This window comes from Monodon monoceros, unplaced genomic scaffold (genome assembly GCF_005190385.1).
Source record: "Monodon monoceros isolate NGI ecotype Baffin Bay Population unplaced genomic scaffold, NGI_Narwhal_1 Super_Scaffold_1, whole genome shotgun sequence".
Lineage (NCBI taxonomy): Eukaryota > Metazoa > Chordata > Mammalia > Artiodactyla > Monodontidae > Monodon > Monodon monoceros.
In genome coordinates this window covers 87,090,409-87,117,409 of record NW_021703765.1, presented here as the reverse complement: position 1 = coordinate 87,117,409, position 27,001 = coordinate 87,090,409, and the positions used below count along the sequence as shown (strand labels likewise).

Sequence of the window (27,001 nt, the reverse complement as noted above, 5' to 3'; positions counted from 1 at the left end):
TGGGCACAAAGGGGGAAGCAAGCAATGCTGCTTGAATGCACCAGGAGCTACCACTAAAGAGAAGACGTTAAAATTTCGTGAAATAAAAAAGGCAACAGCTGTAAGTAGCAACCACGGTGTGGGGCGACAGATCTGAACATGAAGATACACCAATGGTAAATCAGCATATGAGAAGATGCTCAACATCATATATCATTAGGGAATTGCAAATTAAAACAGTGAGACACCATTACACATCTAGAATGGCTAAGATTTTCAAAAATGGACACCAAATTTGAAAATGAAATTCCAAATTTGATGAAGACATGAATATAAACATCCAAGAATCTAAACAAACTCCAAAAACAATGAACTCAAAGAAACGCATATGCTCAAATTTTCAATAGACAAAGAGAGAACCCTGAAAGCATCAAGAAAGCAATGACTTGTTTCCTACAAGGGCTCCTCAGTAAGATTATAAACAGATTTCTCATCAGAACCTTTGGAGACCAAAAGGCAATAAACCCATATATTCAAAGAGCTAAAAGAAAAATAAACTACCAGCCAAGAATCCTGTATCTGACAAAACTGTGCTTCAAAAGTGAGGTAGAGGGCTTCCCTGGTGGCACAGTGGTTAAGAATCCACCTGCCAATGCAGGGGGCACGGGATCGAGCCCTGGCCCAGGAAGATCCCACGATCCCACATGCCATGGAGCAACTAAGCCCGTGGGCCCCAACTACTGAGCCTGCACTCTAGAACCCATGCTCTGCAACAAGAGAAGCCACAGTAATGAGAAGCATGTGCACTGCAATGAAGAGTAGACCCCACTCGCCAGAACTAGAGAAAGACCACATGTATCAATGAAGACCCAACACAGCCAAAAATAAATTAATTAAGTAAGTAAAAAGTGAGGTAGAAATGAAGACATTCCCAGAAGAACAAAAGGTAGTTTGCTACCACTAGACCTGCTTGTCAAGAGATGCTCAAGGGAGTCATGTATGTGAAATAAAAGAACACTAGACAATATTTTGAAGCTGTTTAAAGAAATAAAGATCTGAATAAAGGTAAATATCTGGGTAATTATAATGGTAGTATATTTGTGCCTCTACATTTCATGCTCTACATAATTATAAGAGACAAATGCACTTGAAATAATTATTAGTTTACATTTCGGGGCACACAATGTATAAAGATGTAACTCTGAGACATCAGCAATCAAAAGGGGTGGGACAGAGCTGTAAAAGAGCATAGTGTTTGTATGTTATTGAAGTTAAGCTGGTATAAATTCAAATCAGAATGCTATAACTTTAGGAAGTTAAATGTAATCCCATGGCAACCACAAAGAAAATAGTTATAAAACTTACACAAAAAGCAAATGAGAAAGGAATTTAGACATTTCACTATAAAAATTCAACTAATCACAAAAGACAGTTGATTGCAGGAACTGAAGGACCAAAAAGCTATAAGGTATAAAGAAAACAGCAAAATGACAGAAATAAATCCCTCCTTATGAGTAATTACTATAAGTGTAAATCAATAAAACTCTCCAGTGAAAAGACAGAGTTTGGCAAAATGGATTAAGAAACATGACTCAAATATGCTGTCTATAAGAAACTCAGTTTAGATCCAAAGACACAAACAGATCAAAAGTGAAAAGATGGATAAAGATATTCCATGCAAGTAGTAACCGAAGTAGAGCAGGGGTGGCTATACTAACATCAGACAAATCAAAAAGGTTGTAAGAGACAAAGAAGGAAATTACATATTATTAAAGTTTCAGTACAGCTAGAAGATAGACAATTATAAAGAGTTACACCTAATAACAAATCATCAAAATACATGAAACAAAAACTGACATAATTGAAGGGAGAAATAGTTTTATAATAATAATTGGAAACTTCAATATCCCACTCCCAATAATGCATAGAACAATCAGAAAGAAAATAAGTAAGGAAACAGAATTTAAATAAACTACCTCTAACAGACATATACAGAATATTCTACCCAAGAACAAAATATACATTCTTCTCAAGTACACATGAGACATTTTCCAGGACAGACCATATGTTAGGCCACAAATTAAATCTCAATAGATTTAAAAGATAAATATCATACAAAGTATCTTCTCTGACCACATAGGATGAAGTTAAAAATCACTAAAAGCAGCAGAAAAAAAGGGAAAATTCACAAATTTGTGGGAATTAAACAACATGGTCTTAAACAACCAATGGATCAAACAAATCAAAAGGGAAATTAGTAAATACTTAGACATGAATGAAAACAAAACACAACATAAAGTTGTTGGGATGCAGCAAAAGCAGTGTTAAGGGAAAATTTTACAGTTAAAAACACATATTTAGGGGCTTCCCTGGTGGTGCAGTGGTTGAGAATCTGCCTGCTAATGCAGGGAACACGGGCTCGAGCCCTGATCTAGGAGGATCCCACGTGCCGTGGAGCAACTAGGCCTGTGAGCCACAACTACTGAGCCTGCGCGTCTGGAGCCTATGCTCTGCAACAAGAGAGACCGCGATAGTGAGAGGCCCGTGCACTGCGATGAAGAGTGGCCCCTGCTTGCCACAACTAGAGAAAGCCCTCGCACAGAAATGAAGACCCAACACAGCAAAAATAAATAAATTAATAAACTCCTACCCCCAACATCTTCAAAAAAAAAAAAACCAAACACATTTAAAACAAGAAACATCTCAAATCAATAATCTAACTTTACAACTTAAGGAAACAGAAAAAGAACAAATTAAACACAAAGGTAGCAAAAAGAAGGAAATAAGATTAGAATACAAACAAAATAGAAACTAGAAAAACAATAGGAAAAAAAATCAATGAAACCAGAGCTTAGTTCTTTGAAAAGATAAACAAATTTTGATAAACCTTCAGGTAGCTAGACTGAGGAAAAAAAAAAAAGAGAGAAGATTAGAATTACTAAAATCAAGAATGAAAGTGGGGAAATTAGTACTGATTCTACAAAAATAAAAATGATTATTGGAAAGTACTATGAACAACTGTATGCCAACAAATTGGATAACTTAGTTGAAAGGAATGAATTCCATTTGTGTTTCTATCAAGATCAAATCACAAAGAAATAGGAAATCTGAACAGATCTATAACTAGTAAGGAGATTGGGTCTGTAATCAAAAATCTTCCCCCAAAGAAGAAAAGCCCAGGCTTCACTGGTGAATTTTAACAAATATTTAAAGAAGTAGTAACATCAATCTTTCTCAAGCTTTTCCAAAAACCTAGAGGAGGGAACACTTCCTAAGGCTCTGATACCAAATCCAGACAAAGCCACTGTAAGAAAACTAAAAACTAATATTCCTCATGAACATAGATGCAAAAATCTTCAAAATAATAGCAAATCAAATTCAACAGCTTATTAAAAAGATCGTACACCATGACCAATGGGATTTATTTTTGGAATGCAAGGATGGTTCAACATTTGAAAATTGCTCAATGCAATACATCACACTAACAGAATGAAGTTAAAAAAATGATTATCTCGATGCAGATTACCTCAATTGAAGGATCTGACAAAATTCAACACTCTTTCATGATAAAAACACTCAACAAAGTAGAAATAGAAGGAAAGTACTTCAACATAATAAAACCCACATCTTAAAAACACACAGTGAACATCATACTCAATGATGAAAGACTAAAAGCTTTTCTTCTAAGATCAGGAATGAGGCAAGAATGCCTGCTTTCAAGACTTCCCTCATGGTCCAGTGGTTAAGAATCTGCCTTCCAATGAAGGGGACGTGGGTTCAATCCCTGTTCAGGGAACTAAGATCCTGCATGCCGCAGGGTAACTAAGCCCACACACTCTAGAGTCCACGCACCACAACTAGAGAGAAGGCTGCACGCCACAATGAAAGATCCCGCACGCTGCAACTAAGACCCGATGCAGCCAAATAAATAAATAATTTTTTTTTAAAAAAGGAATGCCTTCTTTCTCCACTTCTATTCAACATAGTGCTTCAAGTTCTTGCCAGAGCCATTGGGCAAGAAAAAGAAATAAAAGGCATCTAAATTAGAAAAGGAGTAAAATTATCTCTGTTCATGGACAATGTCTTCCTATATATAGAAAATCTTAAAGATTACACACACACACACACACACACACACACACAACCTAGTTAGAACAAATGAATTCAGCAAATAACAGGATACAAAGTCACACACCAAAATCAGGTGCATTTCTATACACTAACAATGACCAATCTGAAAAGCAAATTATGAAAATGATTCCATTTATAGCATCATCAAAAAGTAATAACTGAACCTAGGAGGTAAATGACTTGCAGAATGAAAACTGAAAACCTTACTGAAAGAAATTAAAGAACACATAAATAAACAGAAACATACCCTATGTTCCTTAATATTAAAATGTTAACACTACCCAAAGTGATCTACATATTCAATGCAATCCCTAATAAAATTCCAACCATGTTTTTTGCAAAAATAGAAAAACCCACCCTAAAATGCATATGGAAGCTCAAGGGACCCTGAATAGCCAAAACAATCTTAAAAAAGAACAAAGCTGGAGGACTCATACTTCCTGATTTTAAAACTTACTACACAGGACTTCCCTGGTGGTGCAGTGGTTAAGAATCCTTCTTCCAATGCAGGGGATGAGGGTTCGATCCCTGGTCAGGGAACTAAGATCCAACATGCTGTGGGGCAACAAGGCCAGCACACCACAACTACTGAGCCCACACACTCTGGAGCCTGTGCACCACAACTAGAGAGAAGCCTGTACACCGCAACTGGAGAAGACTGCATGCCACAACAAAAAGATCCTGCAAGTCACAATGAAGATCTTGCATGCTGCAACTAAGATCCAATGCAGCCAAATAAATAAACATTTTTTAAAAACTTACTACAAAGCTACAGTAATCAAAACAATGTGGTACTGACATAAAGGTGACAATGGAATAGAACAGAGCCCAGAAATAACCCCCTGCATATATGGTCAAATGATTTTTGGCAATGGTTCCAAGACCATTTATGGGGAAAGTCTTTCCAACAAATACTACTGGGAAAACTGGATATCCACATGAAAAAAAAATGAAGTTGGACCCTCATCTAACACTATATAAAAATTAACTCAGAATGGATCAAAGACCTAAATGTAAGACCTAAAACTATATAAGAAGAAAACATAGGGCAAAAGCTTCACAATGTTAGATTTGGCAATGATTTCTTGAAAATGACACAAAAGGTACAAGCAACAAAAGAAAAACCAACCAATTGAACTTCATGAAAATTTAAAAATTTTTTGCATCGAAACACAACATCAACATAGTAAAAAGGCAACTCCCAAAATGGGAGAAAATATCTGCAAGTCATATATCTTATAAGGGATTAATATCTAGAATATATAAAGAAATAAAACTCAACAAAAAACAACCTATTCAAAAGTAATCAAAGGACTTGAATAGACATTTCCCCAAAGAAGATATACAAATGGCCAATAAGCACATGAAGATGCTGAACATCACTAATCATAACAAAAATGCAAATCAAAACTACAACGAGGGACTTCCCTGGCAGCGCAGTGGTTAAGAATCTGCCTGCCAATGCAGGGGACACAGGTTCAAGCCCTGGGCCAGGAAGATCCCACATGGCACGGAGCAACTAAGTCTGTGCACCACAACTACTGAGCCTGTGCTCTAGAGCCCAGGAACCACAACTACTGAGCCCATGTGCCACAATTACTGAAGCCCGCGCACCTAGAGCCCACGCTCTGAACGAGAGAGGCCACTGCAGTGAGAAGCCCGTGCACGGCAACGAGGAGTGGCCCCGCTCATCACAACTAGAGAAAGCCCATGCAGCAGCGAAGACCCAACACAGCCAAATAAATTAATTAATTAAAAAAAAAACTATAATGAGTTTCTGCTCACACTCATTAGGATGGCTATCAAAAAACATAAAAATAACAAAGGTTGGCGAGGATGTGGAATAATGGGAACACTGCTGGTTGGGGATACAACATGGTGTAGCTGCTGTGGAAAACAGTTTGGTGGCTCCTCAAAATATTAAAAATTATTATTACCATATGGTCCAGCAATTTCATCTCTGGGTATATCCCCAAAGGAAGTGAAAGCAGGGTCTTAAAGAGATATTTCTACATCCATGTTCATAGCAACGTTAATATTCACAGTAGCTAAAACATGAAAGCAATCCAAGTGTCCATGGATGGATGAATGGATAAGCAAAATGAGGTATATACGTACAACAAATTATTATTCAGCTTTAAAAAGGAAGAAAGTTCTGCAGTATGCTATAACAAGGATGAACCTTGTGAACATTATGTCAAGGGAGATAAGCCAGTCACAAAAAGACAATTACTGTATGATTCCACTTATATGAGGTAACTAGCGTAGCCAAAATCAGAGACAGAAAGTAGAGTGGCACTTGCCGGGGGTTATGGGGAGGGGGGAATTGGGAGTTATTGTTTAATGGTATAGAGCTTCAGTTTTTCAAGAGGAAGAGTGCTGTGGAGACGGATATGGTGGTTATGACTGCCAATATTATGAATGTATTTAATACCACTGAATTGTCACTTAAAATGGTTAAGATGATAAAAGAAAATATGTGTGCAGAAATACGTATGCTCCAAAATACCAACAGTGGTTTAAAAAATCAAAGATCTAAAACATGGAAAGCTATAGTGTGTTCATGGATTGGAAAACTCAGTATTGTTAAGATGTAAGTTTTCCCTAATTTGACTCATAGATTCACTGTAATTCCAATCAAAGTCCTAACAAGCTTTGTTGTAGCTATCCACAAGCTCTTCTATAATTAATACAGAAAGGCAAAAAACCAGAACAGCCAAAACAATTCTGAAGAACAAAGGTGCAGCACTCCCACTAGCCCACTTTAAGACTTCCTATAAAAGCAAGAAAGCATGATACTGGTAAAAGATTAGACATAAAAATCAATGGAACAGAAAAGAGAGCCTAGAAATAGACCCATATAAACACTGTCTCTTGAAAAAAAAAAATTTTTTTTTTCATAAAGACACAAAAGCAATTCAATGGAGAAAGGATCACCTTTTTCAACAAAGGGTGCTGGAACCCTTGCACATCCATACACATAAAAAATGAACCTCAACACATACCCCACACTCTATACAAAAATTAACTAAAAATGGATCACAGACTTAAATGTGAAAGCTAAAACTTTACAAATTCCAGAGAAAAAATTTTTTTAATTTGTGCACTTTTGTTTGGGCAATGAAATTTTAGATATGACACCAAAAGCAAAACCCATTTTAAAAAATTAAAATTCAGAAAATAAACTTTATCAAAATTAAAACATTTTGCTCTGTGAAAGTTGGTGTCATGCAAATGAAAACACAAACCAGAGACTGGGAGAAAATATTTTCAAATCACTTTTCTTATAAAGGATTTAAATCTAGAATAACAAAGAATTCTTAAAAATCCATGACAACAGATGGCCAAAAAGCACATGAAAATATGCTCAACATCACTAATTACTAGAGAATACAAATCAAAACTGCAATGAGGTATCACCTCCCACCAGTCACAGAATGGCCATCATCAAAAAATCTATAAACAATAAATGCTGAAGATGTGGAGAAAAGGCAACCCTCCTACACTGTTGGTGGGAATGGAAGTTGGTACAACCACTATGGAGAACAGTATGGAGATTCCTTAAAAAACTAAAAATAGAACTACCATATGACCCAGCAATCCCACTCCTAGGCATATACCCACAGAAAACCACAATTTGAAAAGATACATGCACCCTAATGTTCACTGCAGCACTATTTACAATAGCCAGGACGTGGAAGCAACCTATGTGTCCAGCAACAGAGGAATGGATAAAGAAGATGTGGTATCTCTATGACGTAAATCACAGCAATATCCTTTTTGACCCACCTCCTAGAGTAATGGAAATAAGAACGAAAATAAACAAATGGGACCTAATGAAACTTAAAAGCTTTTGCACAGCAAAGGAAACCATAAACAAGACGAAAAGACAACCCTCAGAGTGGGAGAAAATATCTGCAAACAAAGCAACTGACAAAGGATTAATCTCCAAAATATACAAGCAGCTCATGCAGCTCAATATCAAAAAAACAAACAACCCAATCCAAAAATGGGCAGAAGACCTAAATAGACATCTCTCCAAAGAAGACATACAGATTGCCATCAAACACATGAAAAGATGCTCAACATCACTAATCATTAGAGAAATGCAAATCAAAACCACAATGATGTATCACCTCACACTGGTCAGAATGGCCATCATCAAAAAATCTACAAACAATAAATTCTCGAGAGGGTGTGGAGAAAAGGGAACCCTCCTGCACTGTTGGTGGGAATGTAAATTGATACAGCCACTATGGAGAACACTATGGAGGTTCCTTAAAAAACTGAAAACAGAACTACCATATGACCCAGCAATCCCACTCCTGGGCATATACCCTGAGAAAACCATAATTCAAAAAGATATATGTACCACAATGTTCACTACAGCACTACTTACAAGAGCCAGGACATGGAAGCAACCTAAATGTCTACTGACAGATGAATGCATAAAGAAGATGTGGCACATATATACAATGGAATATTACTTGGCCATAAAAAGGAACAAATTGAGTTATTTGCAGTGAGGTGGATGGACCTAGAGACTGTTATACAGAGTGAAGTAAGTCAGAAAGAGAAAAACAAACACCGCATGCTAACGCACATATATGGAATCTCAAAAAATGGTATCGATGAACCTAGTGGCAGGGCAGGAATAAAGACACAGACAGAGAATGGACTTGAGGACACAGTGGGGGTAAGGGGAAGCTCGGATGAAGTGAGAGAGTAGCACTGATATATATACACTACCAAATGTAAAATGGATGGCTAGTGGGAAGCTGCTACATAGCACAGGGAGATCAGCTCTATGTTTTGTGACGACCTAGATGGGTGGGATAGGGAGGGTGGGAGGGAGGCTCAAGAGGGAGGGGATATGGGGATATATGTAAACATATAGCTGATTCACTTTGTTATACAGCAGAAACACCACATTGTAAAGCAATTATACTTCAATAATGATATTTTTAAAAAAAAGAATAAGAAAGCATGATTTTGTAGCCCCAAATCCTGAAGAGCCATATGTAATATCTTAATGTCATGCCCATCAAACTCAGTAAGTTTGGCTTCTGCCCTCTCAAGACAAAATAAATAAGATAAAGAATTTAAAAAAAATTTTTTTTAATGATACGGTACATATATACAATGGAATATTACTCAGCCATAAAGAAGAACAAAATAATGCCATTTGAAGCAACATGGATGGACCCAGAGATTGTCATACTCAGTTAAATAAGAAAGACAAATATCATATGATATTTCTTATATGTGGAATCTAAAAAAACGGTACTAATGAACTTACCTACAAAACAGAGACAGAGTCACAGATGTAGAAAACAAAGTTATGGTACCAGGGGATGGGAGGAAGGATAAACTGGAAGATTGGGATTGACATATACACACCAGTATATATAAAATAGATAACTAATAAGAACCTACTGCACAGGGAACTCTAGTTAATACTCTGTAGTGGCCCATATGTGAAAAGAATCTAAAAAAGAATGGAGGGACTTCCCTGGGGGTCCAGTGGTTAAGACTTCACCTTCTAATGCAGGGGGTGCGGATTCAATCCCCGGTTGGGGAGCTAAGATCCCACATGCCTAGGGCCAAAAAAAAAAAAAAACCAAAACATAAAACAGAAGCAATATTGTAACAAATTCAACAGACTTAAAAAAAAAATGGTCCACATCAAAAAAAAAATCTTAAAAAAAAATTAAATTAAAAAGAGTAGATATATGTATAACTGATTCACTTTGCTGTACACCTGAAACTAACACAACATTGTAAATCAACTATACGCCAATAAAATTTTTGTTTAATATTAAATTTAAAAAAAATCAATGACAAGAAAACAGATACTTCACCAAAGATATAGAAAGAATAAAACACATATAGAAATATACTCAATACCACTAGCTAGCCATTAGGGAAATGCAACTTAAAACTACAGTGAAATATCACCTCACATCTATTAGAATGGCAAAATTTTTAATAACTTGACAATACCAACAACTGGTCAGGATGAGGAACAGGGACGCTCATTCACTGCAAGTGGGAATGCAAAACTGCAAGGCACTCTGGAAGACAGTCTCTTACAAAGCTAAACATAGAATCGCCATACAATCCAGCAATCATGCTCCTAGGTATTTACCCAACTGATATGAAAACTCATGTCCACACAAAAACCCACATGTGAGTGTTGACAGCATTCATAATCACCAAAAACTGGAAGCATCCAGATATCAAGACTTATTATAAATCAAGACAGTGTGAAACTGGCATAAGGATGGAAAAGTAGGCCAATGGAACAGAATAAAGAGTTGTGAAACCAAACTATATTTATGGACGCCTGATATATGACAAGGTGGCACCGCAGAGCCATAGGTAGAGGTCAATCACTTCAGTGGCACTGGGGCAATTAGGCAACTTGATGAAAAAAATAAAGCTTGACTCCTACTAACACTAAACATAAATATTAATTCTAGATGTATTGTGAATCTACATGTGAAAGGTAAATGTGAACAAAGAAAACTGTCTTCATGAGCTCTGGATAACAAAAAAAGTTCTTAGATTGGACACAAAAAACACCAATAATAAAAGAAAAAATTTAGAAACTAAATTAAGTAAAAATTAGAAGTAGCTGTTCATCAAAAGGCAGCATTAATTAACAGAATGAAAAGGCAAGACAGGGAAAAAAAACCCAGCTTGTAAACAAACACTGAACAACAGTTAATGCTGTGCATACTGAAGTATTTAGAGAGACGCATGCTGATGTCTAAAATATATTAAGAAATACAGCAAAAATAAGATGGGGTAAGAGATGCAGAGGGATGGAAAGATGGATAATGTGATAAAGCAAGTACAGTAAAATGTTAAAGGTAAATTCAAGGTGATGAGTATACAGATGTTCACTGCAAAATCCCTTCGATTTTGCCCTGCGTTTGAAAACTGTCATAACAAAATATTGGAGGTGAGAGAAGCACCCCAGGTAAATATGGATTTGGTATCAAGGTTGCTTTAAACGTCAATGTGCATGAATCACTGAATCTTGTTAAGATGAAAAGTCTTGATATAACAGGACTGAGGTGCGGCCTGAAACAGCATTTCTGGTAAGCTTCCAGAAAATAAATAACTCCTTTCAGTCAATAAGAAACAGACAGAAAACACCCACAAAAGGTAACAAAATGTCCAAAAAGCATGCTAGCAGGAAATGCAAAGTAAGCCCATACAGAGACACCACCATACCTGAATGGCTCAAATAAAAAGAACAACAGTAATTAAGAGCTGGCAGAGAACGTGAGGCAAGTGGACACCAAGACACTGCTGACGGCCATACAAGAGGACGGTGCTTAACGAAAAATATAAGCAATACAGCAGGATACACATGCGTACACGCCACCAACATAAATTAAAAATGCATTCACACCAGAAACAATACACAGTTTGTAAACACATTTAAACAGAACAATATCCATTAAAAAAAATTGGGGGGGGGCGTGGAAAAGGAGCTGAAAATTGAGTCTGGGGAAACCAGGAAACAGGGACCTCAGGGACCTTACACGACCTCCCACCTGAGAACCTCCATCCCTCTCCCCACCAAAAAAATGAAAAAGAAATAAAGAAAAGAAGTGGAAATGAACAAACCAGTAACTCACCCAGGTCTTCTTCGCTTTCGGCTGCTCCTGGGAAATAAACAGCCACTCTAGGACCTGCTCTGTCCCGGGACTCTTGTGCCTCTGCCGGGGTCCTCCAGGGAGAGGCCTCTGGTCAGGGGTCTCTTGACCCAGGATGGATTCCTCCCCCTGGAGCTTTCTGATGCCATCACATGTGCTCTCTTGCTCCTGGAGAGGTGGGACCTGCAGACCCAAGAGCAAGCTCACTTTTGCGAGCACTTTTCCTCTGGGCCCCGACCTCGGTCTCCTTTGCTGGTGAACGCACTCACCCAGGCTGGACTGGGGGTTCTGCGGACTGTGGTCAGTGCGGCTTGGGGGTCACAAGTGAGAGGAAACGGAAGTGGGGAACCCAGCACACAACCACAGCCCCCCGCCCCGCCCAGACTCTGCACAGGCCCCCAGGATCCCCGAAAGTGCGGTAACCACCCAGAGATTTAAACAACTCCGGGCAGACACTCAAGAAGAACATGACGCCAGATGGTAAGGAGGGAACGACCCTGCTGGAGGCGACGTACACGAGAGATGGGCTGTGGACAAAACAGTCTGTCTCAGTAGAGCTTCTCTCAATATCTAGATGTCTGTGAACAGTTCACTTCATCTCTCTCGCTGAGTCTTACTTTTGTTGTTAAACATTGAGAGTAGGATGAGTTCAGGGGAACAGTGTAGTCTTTTAATCTCCCAATAAAAACAGAAGAGGCCTACCAGAATAGCAAAAGAAGCCCAGAGATGTCCACAGACAGACAAATGGACCCAGGTGACAGGGTTCCTCACAAACCCAGGATCCAGGCAGATGTGACCTAACTGCAGAACTGGGACGGGGGACCGGGGGCCACATGCTGCCGATCTCCAAAGTCACCCCCAACAGGAGAGCACCTCCCGAGGGGAATCTGAGCCTCTCAGGCTCAGAGTTGCAGGTGACTAAAAGAGACATTCCCAAAGTCGCTAAGTGACCTAACAGCACTGTGGTCACCTAGGAACACGAGGGTCTGAGAAATAATGGGCAAACCACCCCTTCTACAAGGACGGGTCTTCACTGCGAGGGGAAGCTGCTGGAAATGGAGCCCAAATTGATCAGCCCAAGAAGTGAGAAAACAAAGATTCAGGCAAAGAGAGGGACGAGAGAAAAGAGATTCTGAGAATGAGAGGGGAAGGAGAGAAAAGGGAAGAGAGAAAGGCACTCGGCAGTCAGGGGGAAGGGTCCAGAGGATGCTCATTCCAGAAGCTATTATAACAACAAAATACAAGGGGTAAAACTGAGAGAAACATGTTAGGATACAAGGCATGCTGAACTCTAGGAAACACAGGGCTAGAGGCAGAAGAAAGGCTTCCTGACAAGGCTTAGCGTTGAGTCAGGTCAGGTATGTGTGTGTGTGTGTTTGCTTGTATTTCCAAAAGAATCACTGAGAGGATGAACTAGGAACTGTAAAGAGGTTCCCTCCGGGGGCGGGAAGGGACAGAGCAGGAGGGATGGACGCTTGTCTGAATGACGCTACATACTTTCTACTTTGAATCACGTAAATATTTCACATGATCTAAAAGAGGAGGGAGGGCAATCCCTAACATTGAAAATAAATGTCAACAGATACATTTATTTATACAATTGGAAACAAAACTACAACAGACAATCATTTTACCAACTGACTTAACATGCGGTATTTAATTGTGCATTCTTTGGATAAAATGGGCTACAAAGACAGACTGAACCTCATTTAGCACCCTTGTTAATGGTAACAAATTGTTATTTTAAAACAGTCTTATGTATGTTATAGGACATGACACTTATATCACTCTTTTTAAGAACCAAGATATCTAACACATGAAAAAAGTTGCAAGAGTAAAGCTTTTAACCCTCATGCAGAGCTGGTGGGAATGTAAAATGGAGCAGCCACCTTGGACCCAGCTTGGCAGATCCTCAGTGTTAAACCCAGAATTACTGTATTAGCCGGCGATCCCATTCTTATCTATTTGCTCAACAGAATTAAAAGCCTACATCCACAGAAACGCTTGCACACAAATGGCTCTAACAGCCTGATTCCTAATAGCCAAATACCCATCAATGGATGAAGGGATAAATCATATGTGATCTATATATACAAAGGCACGTTATTTAGCCATAAGAAAGAATGAAGCACCGAAAAATGCTACATGATGAACTTTTGTACTATAGGTACCTGACAATTAGCTTTTGTTGACTGTAATGCAAGTGCCTGATCGTACTGAAAGCTTCTGATTTCTGAGGCACCACTTCAAAGACATCCGTCTTAGATAAACGCACGGCCAGCCACACAGCTAGATAAGGAGACAGGCCGCCCCACCTGACGTTCTCCTCCCAGAAAGCCCTGGGTGACCTAGATAACTGCTCACTTGAGTGACCCCGCTCTTCCCTTCCAGTGCCTGAATTCTCAGCCTTATTTTAAATTCACCAATAAATAATGAACCTGCAATCCCCCCTTGACCCCAATAATAAAGGCAGAACCTCACCCCCCTTGACCCCAGTAAAGGCAGAACCCCAGTTCCGCATTCTCGTCCTCTCTGCTGTGTGGCCCCCGGTGTGCCACGTACCCCGCAGGGTCTGTGAGTAGTAAACCTTATGTTTTCAGAGTTCCCCGATGGTTGCTGATGAGAGGCGCGTTGCAGGCACAGTAAGAACCACAAGGGCTGGTCCAGCCATGACGCTGGCTCCAGTCAGGGAAATGTCTGTGGGGCTGCCACAAGCAGCACGGGTCCCCGCGAGCCCCACCCCGGGCGCTCTGCGTCACAGCATCATTCCTGCCAGGCTGAGACCAACACAAATCTACCTTGAAGACACTACGCTAAATGAAAGAAGCCAGATACACAGGGCCACCTCTGACATGATTCTGTTTATATAAATGTCTAGGATAGGGAAATTCTTGAACACACCAAGTAGATTAAATGGCTGCCAGGGGATAGGGGAAGGAGGGGATGGAGAGTGGCTTGTGAATGGGGACAGGGTTTCTTCTGGAAGTAATGATAATGTTCCGAAATTGGATACGGTGATATTTAGGCAACTCTGTGAATACTAAAAATGACTGAAGGTACACCTTAAAAGGGTAAATTTTATGGTATATAAATTATACCTCAATAATGCTTCTATATAGAGTAATTTTTTTTAACTTCAATGATTTTTAATAAATTGAAAGTTCTGCAACAGTCCACACATCCAGGTTTACAGCGTTCCTACTGCCTCAGAGTGATTCCTCTGGAGCCGAGGCCCACGCTCACCCCCGACCCCCAGACAACCACTGCTCTGCTCCTGTGCACAGATCTGCCTGTTCCAGACATTTCACACGACTGGGACCACACTAGGTACTGCGTCGGCTTCTTCCGCTCAGCACACTTTGGAGGTTTATTCTTGTTACAGCACACACCAGCGGTTTGCCACTTAATTGCTGAATAGCGCTCCATTTCGTCTATACGTTCACCACTTAATCCACATTTAGATTCTTTTTAGTTTTGAGCTACTATACAAGTCTTTGTGTGAACATGTCTTCCTTTATCTTGGGTAAATTCCTAGAAGTAAAACTCCTGCTCTGTACAGTAAGTTTACATTTAACCTTTTAAAGAAACTGCCAAAACCTTTACAAAGCGACTGTGCTTTATATTCCCACCAGCAGTCTACAGTGGTTCCAATTTCTCTACATCCTTGTCAACACTTACTGTCTGCCTTTTTGGTTGTAGCCATTGGGCATAAAGTGGGACTTCATTATGATATGAATTTTATTTCCCTAGTGACTCATGATGTTAAACATCTTTTCTGGTGCTTACTTGTCATCTATACATCTTCTTTGGTGAAGTGTCTGTTCAAATCCTTTGCCCATGTTTTAAATTGGGTTGTCTGTCTTCTTACTGAGTTGTAAGCGTTCTTCATATATTCTGGATATATCCCTGTTATCAGGTACATGATTTGCAAATACTATCTCCCGGACTTTAAATACTTGAAGTCCCGGTCTGGGACTTGTGTTTTCATTTTCTGAATGGTGACTTTGAAGTTCAAAAGTTTTAATCTTGATGTTGCCCAATTTCTATCTCAAAAAGCACAACCTATGAAAGAGCTTTCTAAGAACTTTAGCCTAAGAGAAGGTCATGATTAATTTCCTCTATGATTTCTTCCAGAAATTTTATAGCTTTTGCTCTTAAAGTCTATGTTCCATTTTGAGGTAATCTTTTGGTATTGGGTGAGGTAAGAGTCACAGCTCATCTTCTTAGAAAATTTTTCCTTGTGATAACATAAAATACGTAACATAAACTTAGTATCTTAACCATTTTAAAGTGTACAGTTCATTGGAATTCAGTACCTTCGCAGTGCTGTGTAAACATTCCCAGCAGTCACATTCATCTCCAGAACTCTTCATCTTGCAAAACCGAAACTCTATATCCTCTGAGCAGTAACTTCCCATTCTCCTCCTACCACGGCTCCCTGACAACCAGCATGGACCACACTTTCTATGATCTTGACTACTCTAGGAACAGAAACCATGTTCCACAGGGTTAGCAGACAGTGGTGACTAACAGGAATTCTCGAGCTCGTCTTACAGAGCAGCAGCCCAGGGACAGCCTGGTAAACCCCTGCCTGAAACCGCCCTCAGTGACCAAGCTTTGCCTGAGTTACTAATTGTCCACTATAGGTTACACCTCAGACGTATGGGTCACTATATCAATGGGCACTTAAGCTGTTTTCCAGAAACCTAGAGTCAGCTCTTGTCCAGTTCAAGGCAGCCAAGACCGGTTGGGACCGCTGACCCTAAAAACCGGGCCTGCACACATGTCTGATGAATGATCGCCTGATGTCAGAGGGCCAAAACCTCCACCCTCGGATCAGGCTAAGTGTCTCCATTTTTGAACACATATCCCACGAAAAAGCATGTACCCTGATACACCTGCACACAACACTGATTACCTCACCTTTTCCCTACTTCCAATCACTTCCCCACACCTAAGACCTCCCTGCTTCTTTATCCCATGAATATCTCAAGTCCCTCACCTGCGAGGAGACAGATCTGACATTTGTTCTCCCATCTCCTCACTTGGCTGTCTCGTGAATAAACTCTTTCTCTGCTACAAACTGCAGCGTCTCAGCATTTGGCTTGCTGCGTGTTGGGTGAACAAACCTGGTTCTGTAACAGAACCTCACGTAAGTAGAATCTTACAGTATTTGTCCTTTTGTGACTGGCTTATTTCACTGAAAATAATGTCCTCAAGGTTCACCCATGTTGTAGCATGTGTCAGAATTCATTTCTTTTTAAGACTGAATATACACATACACACCCCATTTTGTTTATCCATTCATCTCTTAGTGAACAACTGGGTTACTTCCACCCAAAAAAGAGTAATTTCAAAAAAATAAATCTTTTAAACTCTGTAATTTGAATTGGAAATATCAACATGAATCATAATTTTTTTCCTTTCCAAAGATCCCTAGGTCTGCCTGCTGAAACAGCCCAGAAGTAATGACATTCCAGTATCAACTGTGGTCCCTGAGCACACTCCCTATGAAAAGATACAGGCTCCTGGAGAACAGGTTGATTCCAGATCTGGGATGGGAAATACTCAAATGAGCAGAGACTATCTTCTTGGGCCCCAAAGCAAGGAAGCCAGGAAACCAGCTAAGACTAACAGAGTCTTTCCAAAAAGCCTCAGAGCCAAGCTGAAAGACTCCCTTTGGCTAAGGCTGAGACAATGAAACCCTCTAAAAGAATACTGACTGCAACTGATTGAAACTAACTGTAAACAGTATTAAGATTTACGAGTTTTTTAATCATACTCAAATTAGCAAAAAGAAAAAAAATCAAATGAAAAACTCACTGCTGTCACCAATGGATGTAACTAGGGCATCATCTCCTTAGTGAAAACTGGCAATTAAAGGGAAAGAGTTAAGCATGGACCTGCCATCCCTAAACAAACTGTGTCTCTGGGTAACCAAATGGTTCTGTTGATGAAGAAATGTTCTTTTTTAGAGAAGGATTCTGTAAATTCTTTCAGAGAATTCCTGCTACAAAAATGGAAAGAATGATAGAGTTAGAAAGTCACCACTTTGTAGATGCTGTGAAATAACTGGCCGAGGGGAAGGTCATAACTGATGAAACCATTAGAAGGACTCATGGGAAACTTCACAACAATACCACACTGCCACCCCTGACCCCACCAATCGATCTTTGCATCACCTAGAGTGAGTCAATGAGACATACGTGCCTCCTGAGGTGACAAGACAAAGCACTATCAAGTATTCTTGCCAAAAACATTAATAAATGAATCTAAAGTCTCTAAAGATAAATTTCAGTTTACCAGAAATACTGGTGACAGGAAACATGTTAAATGTGACCACAAGGAAACAGAGATAAATCTAAAATGAAGGACATTCTAAAGGACAAATAGCTCCACATCTTTAAAAAGTCAATGGGGGAGAAAAAGAAAGAAGGATGGGTTACTCTGGATTAAAAGAGACTTAAAGTATGTAACAGTAAGAAGTGTGTACCTTGTTTGGATTTTGATTTTAACTTGCCAATGTTAAAAAGGAAAATGAAATCTGAACATGGAATAATTCCATGATACCAAGGAATTATTCTGTTAGGTGTAATAGTGGTATTATAATTATATTAGAAAATGTATGTTTTTAATGCCTAGTGAAGTACGGATGAAATAACATGAGAACTGAATCTGCTTCAAAATACTTCAGAGTATTTTGGAGTAAGTTACCTTTATCCTACGTCTTAAATTTTTCCTTTGAAGAATTTTTCAAGAACAGTGACCACCACACAAGAAAATAAAGCTTTCAGAAAACAAGACAACATGAATAAGAACCAATGAAAATCAACAAACAACAGAAAGAAAACCTTGTAGCCAACAGACAGTGCAATGGATGGACACTCATTATAAATCAAATATTATATTCAAGGAGAGAAAGGCAAGCCTTATGACTTGGCAAGGAGTTGGACAAATAACTTAGCAAGCATATTTGAAAAAGAACTAGAAAGAATTTATAGGAATGATAAAAACACATCAACTGAAGTCTCTTTAACAGCAGGTTAGGAAGAATTAGTAAACGAAAGGACAAACCGGAAGAAATTATCTAGAAAGTAGTATGGAGAGACAGATGGGCAAGAGAGGAGAGCAGTGACACACAGAGTGAGAAGGTCTATCATAAGCTGCACTAGAGTCTAAAAGGAAACAACAGAGCACATTTAAAAATGGGGGTGGGGCACAGCTTTCCAACAGCAGGCAGGTATCTAATGAACGTAGAAAGAATAATGAAATTAGATAAAACTCATTTGTCAACTAGCATAATAAAAACGCACACAAGAATCACCCATGCAGGCTAAATGAGTGGGTGAAAGTTTGAGGACTAAAAGGTATTTATTTCATCTCAGTATCTCCCAACAGATACTGACTTACAAAGGGAAGAGAGAGTGACTACAGGGGAGAGAACACAGATACCACCTTCACCAAGTGAGGCAAGTTCACATCAGCAGCCACGAGTGCCCCGGATGTGACGCAGGGAAGAATGCAGCACTTCTGAAATGAATCAGGAGGAGGAGCAAACAACCCGAAACTGAGGAATATTCCACAGAACGCCCTGGGCTCCAAAAACACCACGTCATGACAAAGAAGACTGAGGAACTGTTCCGGGTTAGATGAAAGAGCCAGCACAGCCCATCGCAACACATGATTCAAGTTACTCTTCTCCCATAAAGGACGGTATTTCCAAACTTTCTATAAACGAACAATTGGCAAAATCACAATAAGACCTGTAAATGAAATAACAGCATTGTATTGATGTCAATTTCCTGATTCAGTGGTTATGTAAAAAACTGTTCTTGTTTGTGAGATGTACTGCAGTATTTAGGGGTAAAGGAACATCACGTCTGCAAATTGGTTTCAGTTAAGAAAAAAAAATGTGTATGTACGAGGAGAGAGAAAGAGGAGAGGAGCTGGGAACAGAGAGTGAGAGAGAAAATGATAAAGCAAGTGCAGCAAAATATTACTATTTGAGGAATCTGGATGAAGGTATAGAAGAACTTTTGTATTATTCCTGCAACTTTTTTAAGATCTAAAATTATGTCAAAATAAGTGAAATTTAAAAAACTTTACAGCATAAATAATGTGTATAATGCCCAAACATCTTTTACAGAAAGAAAAAGAATAAAAATTATCAGTCCAAAAAAAGCCAAGAGAGGAAAAAAAAAAAAAAAAAAACAGATCAGGTACAGCAAACACAGTATAGAAAAACACAGTAAGATGGTAGATTTAAACTCAAATATAACAGTAATTACGTCAATCATAACAGACCAAGTGTCTGAGTTAAGTACAAAGATTGACAGACTGATTTAAAAAAATGATGCTATTTAAAAAAGACACATCTAAAAGATAAAGATACAAAAAAGTCAAAAGCTAAAGAAAAATATACGACAAGCAATTAACCAAAAGGAGGCTCCTACAGCTATAAGAATACAAAACAGACTTTAAGACAAAAAAAGGATTCCTGGACATAAGGTGACTCCACAATCATCAAAGGCTCGAGTCACAAGGACAATGTAGTTTTCAGCTTGTCTGGAAGGGGTGAGCAGCCTGCTCCAAGTCAGCCAAGCGGGTGACAGGCCGCCACGTTACCTGACACCCCCCCCCACCCAGACCCTACAGCTGAGTGCTGAGCCAGCTCCAGAGGCCTGATGGCGGCCGGCCACTCCCGGCCCACTGCTGGCAGCACACAGGGGCTCCCTCTGCCCGCAGCCTCCTTCTCCCTCGCCTTCACACGGCTAATTCCACAGGTCCTTTGAGAGCAGCTGCCAAGGTCACTTCCTGGGCTTCCCTCTGCCCCAGCGCGAATCCCGTGGCCACCTGGCCTGCCCTCTGTCCCCTCTCTCAATTCCCAGGGCTGCCTTTGACCCGTGTATCCTCCGTGCCTAACCGGTACCTGGAATATGTAAACAAGGGTGCGTGAGGGTTGTTAGTTTTGAAAGACTAATTCATGAACACTGCCACATTTTAACAGGAAATTATCGAGGCTTCCTTGGTAGTGCCGTGGTTAAGAATCTGCCTGCCAGTGCAGGGGACACGGGTTCAATCCCTGGTCTGGGAGTATCCCACATGCCGCGGAGCAACTAAGCCCGTGCGCCACAACTACTGAGCCCACGAGCCACAACTACTGAAGCCCGCACGCCTAGAGCCCATGCTCTGCAACGAGAAGCCACCGCAGTGAGAAGCCCGCCCACCTCAACGAAGAGTAGCCCCCGCTCGCCACAACTAGAGAAAGCCCGCGCACAGCAACGAAGACCCAACACAGCCAAAAATAAATAAATAAAATAAATAAAAATTTATATTAAAAAAAAACCGGGAATTATCATTTTAACCTTTAATTCGCCAAGAGGGTCAGTCTGGGCGCAGCTGAAGACACCCAGCCTGGTATGCACGTGAGCACGGGCCAACCTTCCTCAGAAAGGCCCCGTCAGGCAGAATTCCCTTCTCTCTCCCACACCCCCTTGCATCAGTCTTGAAGTCCCAACTCACTGCACTGCAAACTATGCTATTAGCATGTCGTGGTGGTGACCGTGGTGACGGTGTTTGGCAGTGGTCCATGGGAGCAGAGGCCCTGCCCAACGCTGGAGAAAAAGGGAAACAAGGTTCCCTGGTTTAAAATAAGTCAACTAGGGCTTCCCTGGTGGCGCAGTGGTTGAGAATCTGCCTGCCAATGCAGGGGACACGGGTTCGAGCCCTGGTCTGGGAAGATCCCACATGCTGCGGAGCAACTGGGCCCGTGAGCCACAACTACTGAGCCTGCGCATCTGTGCTCCGCAACAAGAGAGGCCGCGACAGTGAGAGGCCCGCGCACCGCGATGAAGAGTGGCCCCCGCTTGCCACAACTAGAGAAAGCCCACGCACAGAAACGAAGACCCAACACAGCCATAAATAAATAAATTAATTATAAATAAATAAATAAAACAAGTCAACTCCTACAGGAGAGGAGGACACAGAAAATCTTTCCAAGCCCCTAGGAATGGAGACTCCCTGAAGTGAATTTGTAATGACACATTTAAGGTAGGGAAGTGTCAACAGCAGAAAGTAGCCAAACTGAAAAAAGAAAACCTGCCAGTAAGTGCCCAGCATCCTCCGAGGAAAGAAACAGAGACTTAGGGGCTCACAGGCCTCAGTGCAACGTACGTCACCGCCGAGGACCACCTCCCTCTGCTCTGAATTCACACTCGTCTACAGCCTTCTAATTACTAGGTATCTCCCTGGATACCCAGGAGGGGACACCCAGAACATGGGTCGAGGATGTCACCGGCCACAGGAAAGAGACCCCTGTGTTGCACAGTTTTAAAATGTCTTGCATATGATATCCTTTCCGCTTTCAGCGCATTCCTGAGTGGGGTCATCCACATCTCTCATTCCCCAGGGACTGGGCTACACACACCCACTGCGACCAGGGCACGGCAAGGGACTTAACTACTCCTGAGTCCAAGGAGCAACTGATCAGTGACCCGTTGTGGGTAAACAATAACTACTCTTAGGGCGCAGGAGGTTAGAATCTCTGTCTCTTGAGAAATTCTCAGGCTATACCCTGAGGCAGTAGAGTACACTGGCCAGGGAAATGGGTGTAGGGCCATCCCACCCAGGTTCAAATCCTGGCTCTACACAAACCAGCAGTGTAACCTGGTCCCAAGAAGAGGTACTGATGAATGCCTGCACCAGATGCAGCACAGAACCCCATGCACAGCGAGCGCTGAGCATTCACACTGGGCTGGAATGGTAAGAAATACAGGACTACTTACACAAGATAAACCACTCTAAAAAGTGACAATGGACTAGGTGAAAAGCATAAGCTTGTTGTCAGAAAAGAGGACTCACGTTTCAAACACCCCCAATTCTGTCTAGTCTCTCCATTTCCACTGCTCCAGGCAACACCTCCTCCGCCTCTCGTCTGCACCCCTGCAGTCGACCATTCTCCACTGAGCAGCCAGAGGGACTCTGAAAAGCCCAACCTCCTTTCCTAACACAACAGCTTCCCAGCCTGATCGGGCCTCTGGCCCCCTCCATGTCTGTCTGCTCCCCTCCCCTCCCCGCCAACCCGGGCCACACAGGCCTTCCTTCCCTGCTACAAAGGCACGGACCCTCCCCCACCTCGGGGCCCTGGCGATGGCTGTTCCCACCCTGCATGTTCATGCACCTGCTCTTCCCAAGGCTGGCTACTCTGGTAACTCACACCTGCAAGTGTCACCTCCTCCATGGGACCTTCCCCAAACACCCAACCTTTCACATCAACCAATGTTAATTCCATGTACAACACGACAACGACGTTTCCTGTTCACTTGTAAGTAGTTTCTCCATCATTTACATGGCATCTGCCTTCCTCCACCAGAGCGCAAACTCCCCAAAGCATGGATCCTGTCAGTCTCATTCACCACCACATGCCTGGACCTGGAAGGGGGCCTGGCACAGAGTGGGTGCTCAATAAATACCTGGAGACTGGAAACATGATGAACACTTCAAAGACCAAAGCCTGGGATTTGTATCTATCAGTTCACTCTTCCACCCGGGACGGTACATGTTGTCCTGTTAAGAACTCAGAGCAGGGAGGGCTTCCCTGGTGGCGCAGTGGTTAAGAATCTGCCTCCCAATGCAGGGGACACGGGTTCCAGCCCTGGGCCAGGAAGATCCCACGTGCCGCGGAGCAACTAAGCCCGTGTGCCACAACTACTGAGCCTGCGCTCTAGAGCCCTCAATCCACAACTACTGAGCCCGTGTGCCACAAGTACTGAGCCCACGTGCCACAACTATTGAAGCCCACACGCCTAGAGCCCGTGCACCGCCACGAAGAGTAGCCCCCCCACCACAACTAGAGAAAGCCCATGTGCAGCAACAAAGACCCAACTCAGCCAAAAATAAATTATAAATAAATAAATAAAAGAACGCAGAGCAGGGAGCGTGAGCCCCTGGGTTTGAATTCTGTCTTCTGCTGAATGATCCTGGCAGACTGCCTGCCTCTCTTTGTCACCTTTCCTTGTCTTTAAATAGGGCTAAGAGTCCTACCTTCCTATGAGGCTGCTGTGAGGATCAGTTTGTATCTGTAAAGTGCTGAGACCCATGGCTAGGAAGTGGAGACACTGTAGAAATGTTAACTAGTATTACTGAAGGTGTAAAGTTTTCCTTATACAAGTCCTCTGCATTGCCCAGGTTTTTAGTACTTTCACCTGTTTTACTGCCATTTGTAAATAGGCTAATTTCCCTCATTATAACTTCTAAACAGATACAATTTATAAACAGGAAACACACTGACTTTTAGACTGATTTTGTACCAAGGAATCTTCCTGGATTCTCCTCAGGCTACCACTCTCTTCCCGCAACCACAGGGCACACTGACTCAGCCCACATGGCTGTCTTCCTGCCTCACTCCCATCTCTCCGACGGACTGCTGCTACCTCTACCCCACTCCTTCCTCTCCTGCCCAGCAAACACCCACTCACACTCTGCTCTGGAAACATCACAGCGAAACCCACCACTACCATCACCACCAAGTCTGATTTGGACTTCTGTGACGCAACAGTACTTGACCTCCCTGGGGCATCTCACATGGCAACCATTTTTGAGGTTTCTTTTTCTTTGACTCTGACACACAAGTCTCTCCATTTCTCTCATTCCTATGGGGCTGCCCAACCTCCAGCCCCTCCTCTGCCACCTTCCCTTGTCCACCCCCGAGCACTGCCCTCGGTGCTCTTCCCAGGGCACATGTGCTCCTTGAGCTAATCTGGCTATACCCACTCAGTGATACCTGTCCAGACCATTCTCTCGAGACAGATGCCTACCCACGTGCCCACCAGCACCCGCAGGGTCCCACCGTATCTAAAGGAAATGTCCACCCAGCCCTCCGTAACAACTCTGACGGTCTTCCCTAACTCAGGGAATGGTACCACTCCCAACCCAGGCCCACAGGGCAGACCTCCAGCACTTATGCCTGGCTCTGCTGGCTTGCTCACCACCAGCACCCAACTAGTTACCAAGTCCAGTTGCTTCTGACCCTTTATTCTCCCTAGAGGATAAAATCCAAGTGTTTTTTTTTTTTTGGCCGTGCCGTGCAGCTTGCGGGATTTTAGTTCCCCGACCAGGGATTGAACCCGGGGCCATGGCAGTGAAAGCACCGAGTCCTAACCACTGGACCACCAGGGAAGTCCCCAAATCCAAGTTTTTCATGTGATCCTTAAAGCCCTCTACGATCCAATCTCTGCCTATGGCTCTCGCCTCATTTCTTAATACACACTCCACCACCACCGTCACCTACAAAACCATAAACTCTACATTTCAGCAACTGTAAAGTGTTCCAAGGTCACCAATATACTACATCACTTTAAGCCTCTCAAATTTGCACGTTGCTTCCTTTTCCTAGGCTGACCTTCAGTCCCTTGTTCACCTCATTCACCTCTCAAATCTCAGTTTAAGACTCCCTTATTAATCCCTGAAGCATTTCTTGGGGTGTCCTTACTTCCAAAACTGGCCCTGTGCTGTGTGTCTCCATACACTTCCACGGCCGACTCTCGGAGGACCCCTAACGTGCCATTGTGCTCATACATTTTCTTGCCCACAATTCCCACCAGACCATGGCTCTTCCAAAGCAGGAACGACCTACCTTCGCACTTTTAGCACCTGCCCCAGGGTGCTCAACAAAAGACAATAAACAAAACTGTTGAATAACCGAAGGGACAAATGTATAACTTCCCAAGTGAGGCCCCAAAATCTTAGACACGGAAAGAAAAAACTAAGAAAATGTGTCGAAGAAACTGGAAAATGCATGATGACCCCTCGTTTAACTCAAGGCTCAAGGTACAGAATTGGCAGAAAAGAGACTGAAAGAAGGAGTAAAGTAACAGTCTGACGACAAGAAGCACTTCTGGACGGCTCAACGTCATCTTAAAGGAGGCGCAGTGGCTTGGAAGCCCCACGCAAGCTCCGACCCTGGAAAAGATGGATGAGAACACGTCGGTGTTCAGGGCTTTTCATAAACGAGAGAAAACCCCCCGACTCACCCAGACGGCAGCCGTCCGGACCCTGGTGGCCATCCTCACGGCCAGTTTTGTGCGCCCTGCGGGGGTTGGCAGGACCCGACGGCTGCGCGAGAAGAGAACCGTGAGGGAACCAGTCTCCCCGCCACTCCCACGCCCACGCGGGACCCTCCTGCCCCCCCCCCCGAGGACCCGCCCCTCCCTTCCCACGGCCAGGCCTCCTTCCCTCACGCAGCGGCGGGGTTCCCCAGCTCCGCCCCCACCTACACACACGCGATCGGCTCAGGGCAGGCGCGGGGGAGGCCAGACTAGTCCGCACGGTCCCGCCGCCCTGACACGGGAGGGACTCGGCGCGCGCGGCTCCCCCAAGCCCTGCGGGAGATGCGGGGGAGACCGGCTCCGCAGCCGACCTCCCGGATCTGCAGCCAGAGCCGCTCGGTCCTCGCTCTCGACTGTGCGGCGCCCGCTCCGGGTGCTTCGGCGACGGCCCTCGGGCAGACGAGGTCGGCACGCTCCAGCTCAGGTCCCCACGACGGGTAGGGAACGCAAACCACCCACCACGACTCTCCCGGCTGGTGCCGAGCCGACGGCGGCCGCTAGGGACGCACAGGAAATGCGTCAGGGCAGCCCGAGGGCAGGACGAACTACAACTCCCGGAAGCCTCTGCGGGCGTTCCTCCTGCTCGGGGCGGCTCCAGCCGAGGGCCGCCGGGAGGGGGCGCTGCGGCCGCGAAGCGCAGGCCCTTCCCGCCCCACCTCTGGGCGCGGGCGCGCAGACTTTCAGTGATACAGAGGATTAAAATAATTGACAACAATAGCGCAAAGGCTGGAGGCGTATAAATTCAGTTAAAAGTGTTCTAAGGTTCCTGCTGTTCCAAATGGTAAAAGTCCTAATTTATACCTTAATAACGCAAAGATTCGTTCCGTTGTATAAGTGACATTTATTTTCCAGGAAAATTAGGAGTGGCATTGTCTTCCTTTGGGGATGGGGGTGGGGGAATCCTTTAAATGTCTGGCTTAATATAAAACGGCTGCAGTCTCATATGTGCTTCTGCATTCACTCTGTTTCATGTGTTTCTTATGTGTAAGTATCAATATATAAAAAAATCTGGCCTCACATAGGTATGTATCAATAGTTGGAAAAGGACAGGGTATTTTAATATACTTAGATAACTGCATATTCTTTGTAGTAAAAGCTGAACAAGGAATAGGTCAG

The 27,001-nt window shown here is 42.6% G+C and overlaps 1 protein-coding gene across 2 annotated transcripts in view; it reads right to left on the bottom strand.

Annotated features, from left to right (window-relative positions):
* Positions 1-26,361, bottom strand: part of ZNF268 (zinc finger protein 268) — a 42,357-nt gene extending 15,996 nt beyond the window's left edge. For both annotated transcript variants that reach the window (XR_003793995.1, XM_029225729.1), the window contains exons 1-3: positions 26,054-26,361; positions 25,811-25,892; positions 11,763-11,963 (exon numbers count right to left, since the gene is read on the bottom strand). Coding sequence is in view for 1 of the 2 variants with exons in the window: in XM_029225729.1 (XP_029081562.1) it covers positions 11,763-11,963; positions 25,811-25,843 (234 nt within the window). In the remaining variant the exon portion in view is untranslated. The remainder of the gene's footprint in view (positions 1-11,762; positions 11,964-25,810; positions 25,893-26,053) is intronic.
* Positions 26,362-27,001: the final 640 nt, after the last annotated feature.